General features: G+C 41.1%; 1 protein-coding gene across 1 annotated transcript; it reads right to left on the bottom strand.

Annotated features, from left to right (window-relative positions):
• Positions 1-3,264: 3,264 nt before the first annotated feature.
• On the bottom strand, positions 3,265-11,766 carry tbx22 (T-box transcription factor 22). Its single transcript, XM_034689254.1, has 8 exons — positions 11,315-11,766; positions 10,625-10,883; positions 9,182-9,283; positions 8,924-9,098; positions 7,033-7,197; positions 6,025-6,089; positions 5,706-5,791; positions 3,265-5,620 (listed from the first exon to the last, which is right to left on the bottom strand). The coding sequence occupies exons 1-8, from the start codon at positions 11,538-11,540 to the stop codon at positions 5,079-5,081; spliced, it is 1,620 nt and encodes a 539-aa protein (XP_034545145.1). The 5' UTR covers positions 11,541-11,766; the 3' UTR covers positions 3,265-5,078.
• Positions 11,767-12,734: the final 968 nt, after the last annotated feature.

Raw genomic sequence — 12,734 nt, 5'->3', positions numbered from 1 at the left:
CTCCTTCAAACATCAACTCCAATGGAGGTTAGGTCAGCAACAATCATCTTGGCAGATGTCCGGGGCTTCTTGCTGACATCTTCGACTACTTTCCTCTCCAAAGTTCTTGAAATATTGCACTTTCTACCACGCCTAGGTTTGTTTCTAACAGAGTTCGTCTCCTTGTACTTTGCAATGATGCAACGTACAGCTATTCTAGACACTGTAAAATGCCTGGAAATTACAGTATAGCCTTCCCCCTTTTTATGAGCCTCAATTATCTTCTTTCTGAGCTCAAGATTGATTTCCATTGTCTTTGGCATGGTTAGTATGAGTAGTCTCTCTCAATAACGTGTTCAAGTGCCCTGTTTGGAGTCCCTTAAGGAAATCTCAATGCTGTTTGAATGCCCAGGTGTTGTTAGGAAGCCAACAGACCTACAGGTGTTGTTAGGAAACAAACTGACTGCTCAGGTGTGTATTAAAAGTAAAAATTCACAAGGGGGCTAATCATTTTGACCACCCCATTTTTCACTATATTTGATATAAAGTTATCCTAAAAATTTATTTTATATTCCAAAATGTACCAAAGCTACTAAAGAACACTGGTGAATGTTTGCTTTTATCAAGTTTTATCAATGATTCAAACATTTGGCAGAATTTAAGGGAAATGTTCCAGAATTCCTGGGTGGCTAATAATTTTGACCTCAAGTGTATGTCCGCATGACTTGAACCGTCCAGAAATCCCCACTGTTTTAGGACAACTTCTCCAAACAATCCAGGTGTGAAATCCCTGTAAGTAAAGTAACAACACTACTATATCTAATTCTACTAAATACTAAAGTGAAAATGAAGCCAAAGTTAAAAATAAAATGAAATATGTAATGTTATATTTGTTTTAATATAGAAAACCCTAAAATAGGCAAGATTGATTTTCTTTTATGAATTGAGAAAATAATTTCATTTGAACCTGTAGGCCTATACCACAAAAGCTCGGATAGTTTTACGATACATTATAAAACTGTCAGAAACAAGGGTGTTTGTTTAAAGAGAAATCTTTTTCTGTGCGCAGATAGGTCCTTGTCTGTGACGTCTTTCCAGAGCATTATCATTTTTAAAATTGCAGTAGTTTAATAACCTTGTTGGTTGGTTGGTGTGAATTTTTATCTAACAGCTTTTTACTCTTTTGGATGTTTTAATCATTAACCTGTGCGTTGCATGGAAAACTTTATCTTGTGCATTTTTAAAAAAATGTTCTTAAATGCATTGACTAAAGGTTCATATCACAATCTACCACTAGAACTTAAGTGCTTTGTTTTGAATCCATCACACAAATCTTTTCTCCATATTTAATGAACAAGCAGCATCTCTGAGTGTTCACTCAACAGGAATGAGTCAGGAAAGGTGTAAACAGAGCATTGAGGTGTGAGGGAAAGTGTGCAAGCTGTTTGGGTCATTAACACTTAATCTGCAGGCATCAGTGTGACTCCCAAATAGACCACTCAGAGGAAACCCCAAAACATACACACACACAGACACACACACACGGACATACAGGCCAGGTGCCAGGCCACATGCTAAAATACTTTCCCCCTGCTAATGTAACCTCTGCTCCTGTAAGACAGGGGCCTGTCAAGAAGCACATGCCAATGTAATGCCCCCGTGACCTGTGTCCACACACACTTGTGGCCATACGGTAAGCAGCATTCATTCACATACATGCAGACAGAGCAACAAGCAAATCCACGAAGGCCCCTGCATCTGTCAGCACTCTAATGATCTAATGCAACAAGACTTCTGATCCCAGCTGAGCAGGATCTTAGTCTTTGGCAGTATTTAAAAATAACTTGTAGATGTCTGCAGCAACAGAGATGTGTTTGAGATAAATGGGAAGCAGGCCAAATTAAGTTTGACTAAGCAGCGTATGCCGGCTCGATAGGGCAATGGCAGAGCTCTTAATAAGTGTATAACTGCCCTTGCTTTGCACATGATAACTCAATTTAATTTAATTTCAGCCACAGCTGGTTTCACTTTAGACTTTACAGCTGAGCTCAGTCACGTCTCATCATCTAACCTGATAAATAACCAGCTTTTATTGAGTTTGCAGAGAAAATAGTGTCCAGTATAAACCTTCGCAAGAGACTCACAGAGCCAAATACAAGTGATGCTTGAGGGCACGAAGCTGGCTGGTCAAAGGATTGTGTGTAGTTGTGTGTGTGTGGCAATTATTATTAGGAGATAGATGACGTGTGTGTGTGTGTGTGTGTGTGTGTGTGTGTGTGTGTGTGTGTGTGTGTGTGTGTGTGTGTGTGTGTGTGTGTGTGTGTGGTGTATGTTAATCTAATGAAGGCAGAGTATATTTACACTTCCCCACTCTCTGCCGGGCTTCTCTCCTGTTTCAGGATGCCATTTCCCATGATTGGAAACAAATGACTTCAGGGTCAAATTTCTCTCCCTTTACTGCCTGTCAATCACGCTGGAACGGCCCCAAAAAACGTTCCTCCTCTTGTTATTACAAAGTCGAATCAGCACAGTTTCCATGTTATCTCAGCCACCACCTCCTGGAGGATTATGCTGACAGATTGTCAAGCAAATTAACAAAAGGGGGATAGACAGCGTGGTTAATCATTGACAGGCTGATAACAGGCTAACTCAACACCAACCAACTCTGGGGTCCAACAATTTTTTAAATATAAGTAACTTTGATAAAACAGGAAGGCTGCTGGAAAGTATGTACAAGCTCATAATGAAATTAAAATAAATACAATTACACCAAATTTAAACTTTTGAAAACTGACATTCAAAATATAAAACACACAACTAACTTAAGGGAGTATAGTTTATCACTTCAGTATAAACACTGCCATGAAAAGAGCCATGAACCCCTTGTTACTACACTAATGTAAAGCTACAGCAGCTAGCTAGTGTAGCTAATCATGGAAATGGACATGGGAGCTAGCGAAGCTGTGTCACACAAAAATGAAAAATCTGCACAAGTGTATCAAAGTATCTCAAACTAACAGGTAATACCTTGTTTGTTAAACCTGTGACAAATTACTTAGCTAAGTAAAAATTAGCCTTCCATGTTAACCATCCCCAAAACACATTCAAAGTGTTAACATTTTCAAGTTCTAAACAAATACACATGTTAGTAACAGAGCTTTTGAGGTGCGTGTACGTGTATTTTGTTTCCTCCTACAGAGCCAGGCTAGTTGTCTTGTGTTCAGTGTCCATGCTAAATTAAGCTAACCAGCTGCTAGCTGTGAGGTTGCTACGTCTGGCACCAGCTCTTCTGCTGTTGAATTTGAGTGTTTATTGACAAAAAAGCAAAAAAGGTCTTTACCATTTCGACAAACAATTTATTTTACCAAAAAGAAATCCTTCAAATGTCTTCAATTAATTATTTATTGTTTGCACTCCAACACATAGGCTACTTTAGACACACATGAAGACAGGTGCCCAGGTCTCGTTCTCTGTAATGTGTGTTTCTGTATTATTTTACTAAGGAGTGGCAGGTGCAGAGTTCAGCTCTCCCGGCATGAAAGCAATTTGTCTAATTGAAAGATCAGGAATTAGCTGGGAGTTTAAAATGAAGGTCCTACACAGCCAACATGGAAATGACAGACGGTATCAAATAACCAGCACAGATTATGTCCGTCTGCAGACAAAGGGCAGGCTGTTTGATAGCAACACACCTGACCGCGTGCTACAACCTGGGCCATCCCCTGCTTGGGTTCCTCAATTAACTCCTTCCTGCTATTTCCACGTCCAGCGCGTATTAGCTCACTGCCATGTTCGGCCATGACAACTAAATTGCTGTTTGGTTACGACCGTTTGTCGGGAAACAGGCCATTTCCCCCGCTTTGCCTAAACCGCTGGTCGCTCTGCAGAGAAGGAGGGAGGGATGGTGCGGGCTTTGAGTCTTAACTGAAGGCAGGAATTATCACATCAGCGGCTGAACGGGCGTGCCCCCTTTGGTATGGACAAAAAAACACAGCATTATGTCGGGCCACTGTGGTTAGAGGTTTTCATTCAGCACACTAGAGTTCACTTTCCTGAAAGCTTTCTGCATGTCTCCCAAAGACAAGCCTCCACACAGCCGTATTGATTTACTGTTGATCCTGGAACAATGTTATAACTATAATAATGATGGCACTGCTGCTTGAGCACATTTCAAAGATCAGTGAGCCTTATTCTAATCATGTTACAGATCGGCCGTCTGAAGGCCATTAAAGAATAACCCTTTCACCCCCATGCATCTCTGATTAGGCCTGTTATTAGTAATAAAGAACAGGAATGAAAACTGTTTGAATCCTGGCAGCTGTTGATCTGCCCTACAATCAATGAGAGACCTGATGAGCTCATGTTATTAGTCAGGGGTGGCCAAACCCAACTCTGACATTCAGCTCACTTTGGATCACCAAAAACACAAAGCACACTTTTGTTTAACAAAGTATAATTGAAACATAATCACTACCCTATTTTAGAGGATTTGTGCATTTTATGCAAATCTCTTCCTGCTGCAAATCAGCACTTGTTTGTTTTACTTTGAAATATGTTGGAATTCCAAGTGCATACATTTAAAAAACACAGAAAAGTCTCTCTTTTACTTAAGTATGGAAAAATACATTAGAAATGTTGGTGTGTGATCTGAACAAACAGTATGGAAATACTGTAATTGGCCTTTGTGTTCAGTTTAACTCTCATGATCCTTCATATTTCAGGTTTTATTGCTCCTTGGTAAAAGCATTACAGCATTTCGAGTATTGAGGGTGGAGAGGAGGCTCTGCCCTGTGGTAAAGAAACTGTACTTTCAGTCCCAAATAAAAATCTATATCCTGCCTAGCTCTCTGTTTACTCCAATGTTAGGCTGTTTGGCTGTGAGTGTGCACAGTGAAAAGAAGCAGCTCAGTATCCATTTCAGGATCAGTTTATGTACTGGGAGATCCAACACAGTGTAGAAAACTGCTGTTAAATACAAAGCATTCCCCACTGGCACAACGCTCTTCAACGCTCCTTTGAGGCTTGCTCAAATGTTTTGTTGCAATACGCTTTGGCTTGTTACACTCAATGGGCCGGAGCCTGAAAGTGCGGTCCAGCTGTCAGAGGCAGCGGTTGGTGGTCGGGTGCCACTGAGACTGGCGCAGCAGACAGTCTGTGGTGTCCTCAGCTAGTTTGGCATGCCGGGAAACGGCAGTGAGTTGGGGGTTCAGGGGGAGACTGTAGCGGTAAAAACAGTAAGGGCCCACTGTGTCAGAGAGATGGGGGAGCAGAGATGGCCCCTGAGGGCTAAGTGGGCCGTGGAAGGGAAAGAGACAGTGGGACCCCCCTGGAGAGACATGAAGACATGGGTCCCTACAGTGGGGAGGTTTCTTTGCCTGCAGCGCTGAGAGGAGAGGGAGGTCTGTCAGGGGAGACAGCGGGGGGAGGCTTCTCAGTCTGTCGACTCCCAGTGCGGAGAAGGCCCTGCTGGGCAGTGGGGAGGTGGGTGAGGTGGTGGAGGCCTTGTTGTAGAAAGGAAGAGCGAGTGTGTGGAGAGCGGCGTCCTGACAGGAGAGCGTGGAGACAGAGAATGGGTGAAGGGATGAAGACGAGGAGAAAGGGAGGAGGCTCTTCATGCTGCTTAATGGCGACCCTGAGCTCCCTGTTGAAGAAAAATATCAGAAACTTGAATCCCAAAAAACAAAAACGGCTTCAGGCAAAGAAGTATTAAGTAATACAAATTGTACCTTGCAGCTGTATAGTAAATGGCTTTAAGTCCAGGCTGAGGGGACCTCTCCAGGGATATGACTCCAACAAGCCATCCAACACTCCCCTACACACACAAACACAAACACACATACTGTAAAAACACGGAAAAATGTCACTCCAGGTATTTAAATATTGGTTCTGAAAGGTGTAAAATTCTGCACTTCACTCTTCAACTTCATTTGAAGGTTTTATGTGGTGTCAAATGTTGGTGGTTGAACCTTAAATCCCTCTTGGGTCATGTTCTGGGGGGCTTTCTGTGGTGAAACAAGTGTGTGTTTGGTGAGGTTTTTTTTGTACCTGTTCCTTCCAGGATCTCTGAAGCCCTTGGCGAACGGGTTCCTGTCGATCTTCAGTTTTGTGATCTTGCCCAGGAGAGAAGAACAGACATAGGTTAGAGTGGACGTGTCAGCCGCTGATGTGTAAGCTAACAATGAGCTCAGCTTTACAACAGCATGGAGAGCGACAGAACCCTCCCTCAGGGACTGCATCTCCCAGCAGCACCCGGGGCAATCAGCCATGTCAAACAGGGCGCATGGAGGTCGTGCAGTTTTATTTGGGGCTTTAATAGGCTGTGGACTCCAGCAGTCGCCCAGTCACAGCTCGTTACTGAGTTTCTGTAATAATACGTTCTCTGATCGTAAAAAGGAGGCCTGATGAAAAGAGCTGGCAGTCCCTGAGGACGGCTCTGTTACTGGAGGAATGGTAGCCAACAGTGGGGTCAGCTCCCCCTGAACAGGGACACACACACACACACACACGCATACACACACAAAAAAACAGGACACTGCAATTTATGATTTTGCTATGACCACAGAGAAGGGGGCCTCATCACCTTCATGCCGTTTGGTGTTACAGTATTTTAACTGTTGTTGGGATGACTGAGGATTATTAACGTGTGCAGGGAAACTGACTAGGGGCACAAAATGACTTGTTATACAGGGCCCTTGTTTCCAGGAGGGCCGACACTACAATGACTAACCATGCATGCAGGTAGGATACCTGGATCCAGAGTTTGTGTGCCACAACCCTGACTTGGTGTGCAACCATAAAATGGACTTCATATTTACCTTCTAAAAATGTCAGTATATAAAAGATTAATGTAAACACATTAAATAAAATGTGCAGCAGGTTTTACAGCAATTTTGTGAAAATCAAAAAGTTAAAATATTTTTTGAATGCATAAAATTCTTGTCTGGTCAATACTGTGACAATAAAAAGGTAGGTCCATTAAAATCCAGTGTCCTCTGATTTTGTTCCAGAGTATCTTGCTTCTCTCCAGGACTTTACACGCTAAATGAGTGTTACCTGTTGATTCTGATAGGCAGTGACTGTGGTGAACTCGGTCTCGGGGAAAGAGAAGCTGTGCACTCCCTCAGCAGGCAGAGACTGGATCTGTGACAGGTCCATCCGGGGGTCATGTCGGATGATGTGCACGCGTGGTTTGTATTTATGCATCGACTGAAGAATAATCTGGATGAGGAGATGAAGAAGAAATGTATACATTTCATTCATGTTAAAACTGCCTGAATAAATCCACTCAACTGATCTGTAGAAACAACTGTTTCAGGCTGCACATATGAACAATTAATCATAACATTATCTTGTTAGTTACCAATGAAGGGTTTAGATTTTATATTTGACTGAAGTAAACAATAGGCAACAGTAAAACAGTCAAAAATCTCCAGGCCGTCAAATTTGTCCAAAGCTACATAGTTGCAGGAAAGAGAGCAAATGAAACTTTATTTTAAGGAATCTGGATTTAAAAAAATGTTGCTTGAAAATGCAAAATAACCCCAAAAACATGACTGACTTTTAATATTTTTGTAGTTTTCACTGATTATCAATCAGCTATATTTTACCATAAGTGTCCTGTAATTTATGTATGAAGCTTAAACTATAAGTTTTGAATCCTAGGGTTGAAGATAATATACTACAACACTGTGGCAAAGAAGCTCCTCGTGTTTTTTTTGTGTGTGTCTGTGAAAACCATTTCAGTTGTACAGATTTCTTATGATGTATCAAACTGATATGAAATACAACAGGATTGCACCGCAATGTCACAACTGGCAACAATATCTATTGAAACAAAATAATACATTTAAATATAGAATGAGATTATTAAACCTGTTAAAGATTTTGAGGAAATTGTGCTTTTAAATCATTTAAACTATTAAACACACATAAGTTAATTATTGTATCATAAAAATAATATCCAATCAGTCTTTCTGAAAAACATTAAAGTTAAAATATCTGAAAAAAAGAAGAAAAAAGCACTCATGTTTGATGTAAAATCCTGTTTTATAGAGGGATCTTATTACTGCTAAAAAAAGATTATAGAAGTAATCTAATTACACATTTTTATTTTGCTCCTCAGTGAGAAGCTTTATGTCTGTGATTTTTCACCCATGTTTTTTTGATAAATAGATATCAGCCCAGCAAACTGTTAAATTGTTTTCCTGACAGTTCTGTTCATATGTGAAGCCAAATAATGCCCTGTTGGGCGTAGTTTAATGATGAATGTAAGGTTTCTGAAATGTAAAAAGCTTAACAGTCTGACTTAAACCCCGACAGCTTTATGTGTCAGCATCAGACACAGTTAAACAATAAATAATTTTTGATTTGTGTGAAAAAGCCAGATGAGTTGAAATGCCATAGTTCTCAAACCGAGTGATGAGCTGACCACAGAAACATCAGGGAATTTAGGATTGCTTTATAAAACTTAACATTCTCTCACTGTACACCAGGATAATGAATCCTCAAACTTCAAAATTCAAGCGTAGTTTAATAAACATGAGGATCAAATGAAAAGCCTCAAGGACAAGAAGCTTTACAAGAAGTTCAGGAGCAAAATGATTTCCACTTCCTCTATTCCAGCAAATCACCCAGGCTTTCCCTCCTGAACAAGTTAGTTAGACTAGGCATGGTCTAACATGAGACCATCAAAGCAGAGGTGAAGCTGCCAAATCAGTAAACCGAACGGCTGTGTAAGTCCTTCACCATTATACTCATCGGATTAACTAAAGTTACACATGAAGAGTTTAATCAAATACAAAAGAAAAATAATCAAAATTAACAAACCACACATTTTCCTCCTCTACTTTAATCAAAACTAAACCATCTGAGCCCCACTGCACAGAGCTCAGTCATCACCTGGACACAGGAAAAGAGGCAGCGCATGCTCAAATGGGTTACCTACATGACCCTTATCGTCCATCTCGTTGTTGGTGAGTTTGACCCTGTCAAAGCTGATGACCTGACGCATCCACGTCTCTCCTGCGCACGGAGAGTCCGGGTGCACGTAGAGCCGAGGAGAGATGCAGGAGTGGTCAGTGTTTCCAGCCACCATCCACTGCGAGCTGTGGTACACATACCTGTCGGAGGACATGTGTGAGTGCCCACAAGTAGATTTATATCGAGTTTAGTTAGGTTAATAAAAAGATACCCACAAACACACCTGTAGCGTTTTGAATCCACAGGCATCACGTCCATCGCAATGTAATACTGCTGGCACGGGTCCAGATTGCGCACTTTTACGCGCACAGAGGGAAACATTCTCCTAAAAGAGGCGAGAGAAATGCGATTTTATTAGAAACTGAGATGGCTTATGTTTTATCATCTGTAATGAAATCTATTCAAAAATATTTTTAAAGGGTTGAGGAGATTTTTCCGGCATGGATTTGACATCATGAAACATTCAAAAGGAGTTCAGGAACAACAACTCGAGGCACAAACTTTACTGCCCACAGCGGCCAAGTTCAGAGGAAAGTTCAGGGGCCTTGGGGGGGCATGAGGGCATCTTCACTGCCGAGATTTATAGCGTGTGTTCTCTGTAATTGAATAAACGGAACCAAGATTTCAGCAAGTAGTTATGTCCCAATAACTCATTTTAGGAGAAAAGAGAAAAGGACGCACACAGCATCCCATCAGACGGAATGCATTTCTTTGAAATCGAAAGATAAAGAAAATTAAATTGACCAAGAATGTCTCCATGTCACAAGATTCCAATTCATTGATCACCCAAAAATACGGCTGGGTAGACTGCAGAACACGGTTTAATTCAGTTCGACAAAATTGAATAATTACCTAATTTTCAGTTTTTCACAAAACCTTCAAATTTACGTCAGAGAAAGAGCACTCTTTATTTGTATGACCTTATTCAGAACATCAAAAACGCAAGGAAATGTCGTCCATATAATAACCCAATAAAATGATAAAGTAAACTTAATACTAAATGGCTGATTAACCAAAAAAACTTAGGTTCAGCTCGTTTGTTTAGAAATCTAGTCATCTGATCTGCTACAGCGCGTTCACAGCCGTTTTACACCTGATATCACGCACCTGTGACCGCAGAACAGTTCATGTAAATATCATATCATGTATGGTTTCACTGATAATGACCACTCCATATTTGTCCATTCATAACAGGAAATAGAAGGCAGAAATTCAAGCGCACTACTATACGGATTAAAATCGAAAGCCTGTTGGGGTACTCAAAAACAGGATTAAGAATCATTTCTGATGAAGATCCGGGTCACAGAATGTGGCCGTTTTTTTATTTCAATAAAAAATACCTTTTAAAAGTCTGTGCTTCCAATATTGAAAGGAAGTTAAGAGAATTATAAACATTACACAAATCCAAATATACTTTTTATCACATGATATGATTTTTCTATCATTCTGACTTATTTATCTAATTTAAAATAAATGAGCAAATTTTACGTGATCGTTATTTATGTAAATATATTTACTGGACATTTAGGCCAAATTTCGAGTTTGGAGATCAGGGGTTTTGAAAGATAAAAAATTGTATAAGGAATCCAGAAGGCCAGTTGTACAGAAGCGTATGTCCTCTTGGTTTCTGTTCATCACTGTAAAATCTATCTTTCCTATTTTTTACCTGCCGGCTTTTGTGATGATCATCTCGGTGCCGATCTCATAGAATCTCTTCCACAGCTCGGAACCCTGCAGGTCCACTCGGACCTCTGATCTTTCCGCGCTGCAGCTTCTCTCCTTCGGCTTGCTCTCCTCTCCGCTGTGCTCACACTCCTCAGCCGAGGATCTGTCAGTCTGTCTCTCTGGGTCACAGGGAGCGTCCTCTGTCCTCCTCGGTGATGTACCTGCTTTCTTCAGCTGACTGACTGGGAATTCGCTCAGGCCTGTAATGACAAACACTGGGATGAGAGAGGTGCTGGGGAAATAAATTAAAAAAAAAAATCCAACAAACATTGGTTTCTAGAATAATGAACAAGTTAGTAACAACTTTAACTATCGTTATTCTAAATAGCTGTAAATATGTTTACGTCTTCAAAAAGGAACAGAATTTCTCTATAGTGCAAACTAACAGATACTATTTCTAAAGCTGTTTACATCGAAATTATTTTAGGCTGTTGTACAATTTTTTTTAACCGAATTAAATTTAAAAATAAGATAAACAGTAAAATTTTAGTGAATAATTAGACTAGAGGTTTGATTTAGGGAAAACACTTTCAAATCGATATTTTGCATTGATTTTTGTTTTATTCTGTGCGTAAAATGCGCATATTAAAGCGTTTGCATTTTCGTTTAAGTCCTCCTAATGCTTCCTCACCGCTGAAGATGCTCGTGTCGCTACCGGTGTCTCCAGCGAAACTTGACTCGTGTCCCTCCGACACTTTCATCCTCTTACAGGGTTTCCCCACCAGCGCCTCCACGGAGAACGCATGAGCCCGGGAACTCAGACCCTGCATCTTGGCGTAATATCCCTTCGTTCTGTGAGTCTTATATCCACTTGAACTCTGGCTTTGTCCCGCAAGGGTTTCAGTGTCACAGGTCATTCAGCACAGAACGGGTTAGGACAGGCATCATCAGCAGCAGCAGCAGCAGACGTAGCAGCAGCAGCAGCACATCAGGGAGCCCCTCTTCTCTTACGGCGGCTCCGTGACGCTGCGTAATTGAACCGGTGCCTTCCCATGTGTTCTCCAAGACGCGCGCTTTCATCCAAAAACTTGATTATTGGCACGCCTCTCCTTGCCACTACAATATTTTCCTCTCCCCCTTTATCCGTTTATCTGCCTCCCCTTCCTTCTCTGTCTCACAGAAGGCTTGTTCCTCTGGTTCCCCTCTACGCGTCACTGTGAGGGAGGGAAGAGCGCAGCGTGCATTCCTCCACATCGGTCTGCGCTGCAAAAAATATCCAGCTAAGTAAGTCTGGCCTTAAATCCTAGTTTTGTCAGACACATGAAAAAAAGTGTAGCCGCAAAGTGATATAAAAACTAAAGAAGTAATAAGATTATCTCCTTTGGAGTAACTTTGAAACTATCCAAAATAAGGCAGTTTATCAGCATGAACAGGTGTAATTTGACTCAATGGAGAAACTAAATTCAGTTTATTTGCTGGCGAACAGGATAAATAATCCAACCATTAGCCATTCCCAGTTAAAGGACATTCATGAGACTCCACATGAGCAAAGACTTTTTGCAGTGTTCGGTTGGCTCAACGGCCCCGTAGCATCCAGGACAACCGGCATCACTACGCCACTGAAGGCTGATGATAAACGTTTAGACTAAGGAATTTATATTCTTGAGTTTAAGAAACTTTTTTTTACTGTAGTGCAGTTTCACTGGGTCCCAAATTAACTGCAAGATGGGCATGATGTAAAGCGTTAACTACAGAGTCAGACAGCTCCCGGATGAACCATCTATGTCTCCAATAATGAATTACTTAAAACCCATAAGCAAATTTTCTCTCTCTCATCGCACAAGCGCGCCATGATTGGCCTGTGTGTTTTCCATGTTGCTTCCCTCCATTTGGACATCCGATAGATAAATAGAAAGAACATTTCAGAGCTCTGGAGGGAGAGTCCAGGCACAAATATTTAAGTCTTTTAATTCAGACCATCTGGAAAGTAAAATATCTCCATGAAACTCGCTGCATTTCTGTTGAAGCTTACATTTCCTATATTAATTTGAAGGCTTTCCTTAAAGCGATCTCTTGTCTCCCGTCCCACCGGCATAGAAGTGGGAACTTTT

Source organism: Notolabrus celidotus, chromosome 8 (genome assembly GCF_009762535.1).
Source record: "Notolabrus celidotus isolate fNotCel1 chromosome 8, fNotCel1.pri, whole genome shotgun sequence".
Lineage (NCBI taxonomy): Eukaryota > Metazoa > Chordata > Actinopteri > Labriformes > Labridae > Notolabrus > Notolabrus celidotus.
Note: the sequence above shows the minus strand (reverse complement) of the source record. Positions and strands in the feature narration are given on the sequence as shown.

What these genes read in the sequence shown, in the direction of transcription:
- tbx22 (XM_034689254.1), bottom strand. Translation starts at nt 11,540, where the DNA reads ATGACCTGTGACACTGAAACCCTTGCGGGACAAAGCCAGAGTTCAAGT. An exon ending in CGACACGAGCATCTTCAGCG is followed by an intron (nt 10,884 to 11,314) that starts GTGAGGAAGCAT and finishes TTGTCATTACAG; the next exon opens with GCCTGAGCGAATTCCCAGTC. An exon ending in GTGGATTCAAAACGCTACAG is followed by an intron (nt 9,099 to 9,181) that starts GTGTGTTTGTGG and finishes GTCCTCCGACAG; the next exon opens with GTATGTGTACCACAGCTCGC.